Source organism: Mandrillus leucophaeus, unplaced genomic scaffold (assembly GCF_000951045.1).
Source record: "Mandrillus leucophaeus isolate KB7577 unplaced genomic scaffold, Mleu.le_1.0 Scaffold68, whole genome shotgun sequence".
NCBI classification, from domain to species: Eukaryota; Metazoa; Chordata; class Mammalia; order Primates; family Cercopithecidae; genus Mandrillus; species Mandrillus leucophaeus.
In genome coordinates, this window is record NW_012107363.1 from 3991796 (window position 1) to 3992404 (window position 609).

At 67.2% G+C, this 609-nt stretch overlaps 1 protein-coding gene across 1 annotated transcript in view; it reads right to left on the reverse strand.

Moving 5' to 3' along the window:
* ADRA2C (adrenoceptor alpha 2C) overlaps window positions 1–602 on the reverse strand; it is a gene marked incomplete at its 5' end in the record, with an annotated part of 1847 nt that extends 1245 nt beyond the window's left edge. The window contains one exon of the mRNA XM_012002194.1: window positions 3–602. Within this exon, the coding sequence (XP_011857584.1) occupies window positions 3–602 (600 nt within the window). The remainder of the gene's footprint in view (window positions 1–2) is intronic.
* Between the last annotated feature and the right edge of the window lie 7 nt (window positions 603–609).

Below are 609 nucleotides of genomic sequence, written 5' to 3' on the forward strand. Positions count from 1 at the left end.
CCCACGGGGGCGCGCTTCTCGCTGAGCGTGCGCGTGCGCAGCTTGGCCACGCGGTAGATGCGCGCGTAGACCAGGCCCATGATGAGGCAGGGCGCGAAGAAGGAGCCGATGCAGGAGGACAGGATGTACCAGGTCTCGTCGTTGAGGCCGCACTGCGGGTAGGCGGCGCCGTCGGGCTGGCGGTAGAGCGAGACCAGCGGCGGGAAGGAGATGACGGCCGAGATGAGCCACACGGCCACGATGGTGGCCTTGACGCGGCGTGGCGTGCGCTTCAGGTTGTACTCGACGGCCTGCGTCACCGACCAGTAGCGGTCCAGGCTGATGGCACACAGGTGCACGATCGACGAGGTGCAAAACAGCACATCGAGCGCCAGGTACACGCCGCACCACACCTGCCCGAAGTACCAGTAGGCCATTAGCTCGTTGGCCAGCGAGAAGGGCATGACTAGCGTGGCCACCAGGATGTCGGCCGAGGCCAGCGACACCAGGAAGAGGTTCTGTGGCGCGCGCAGCGCCCGGCTGGTCAGCACGGCGATCACCACCAGCACGTTGCCCACCACGGTGAAGACGATGAGGAAGCCCACCACGGCCGCCAGCCCTGCCACCGCA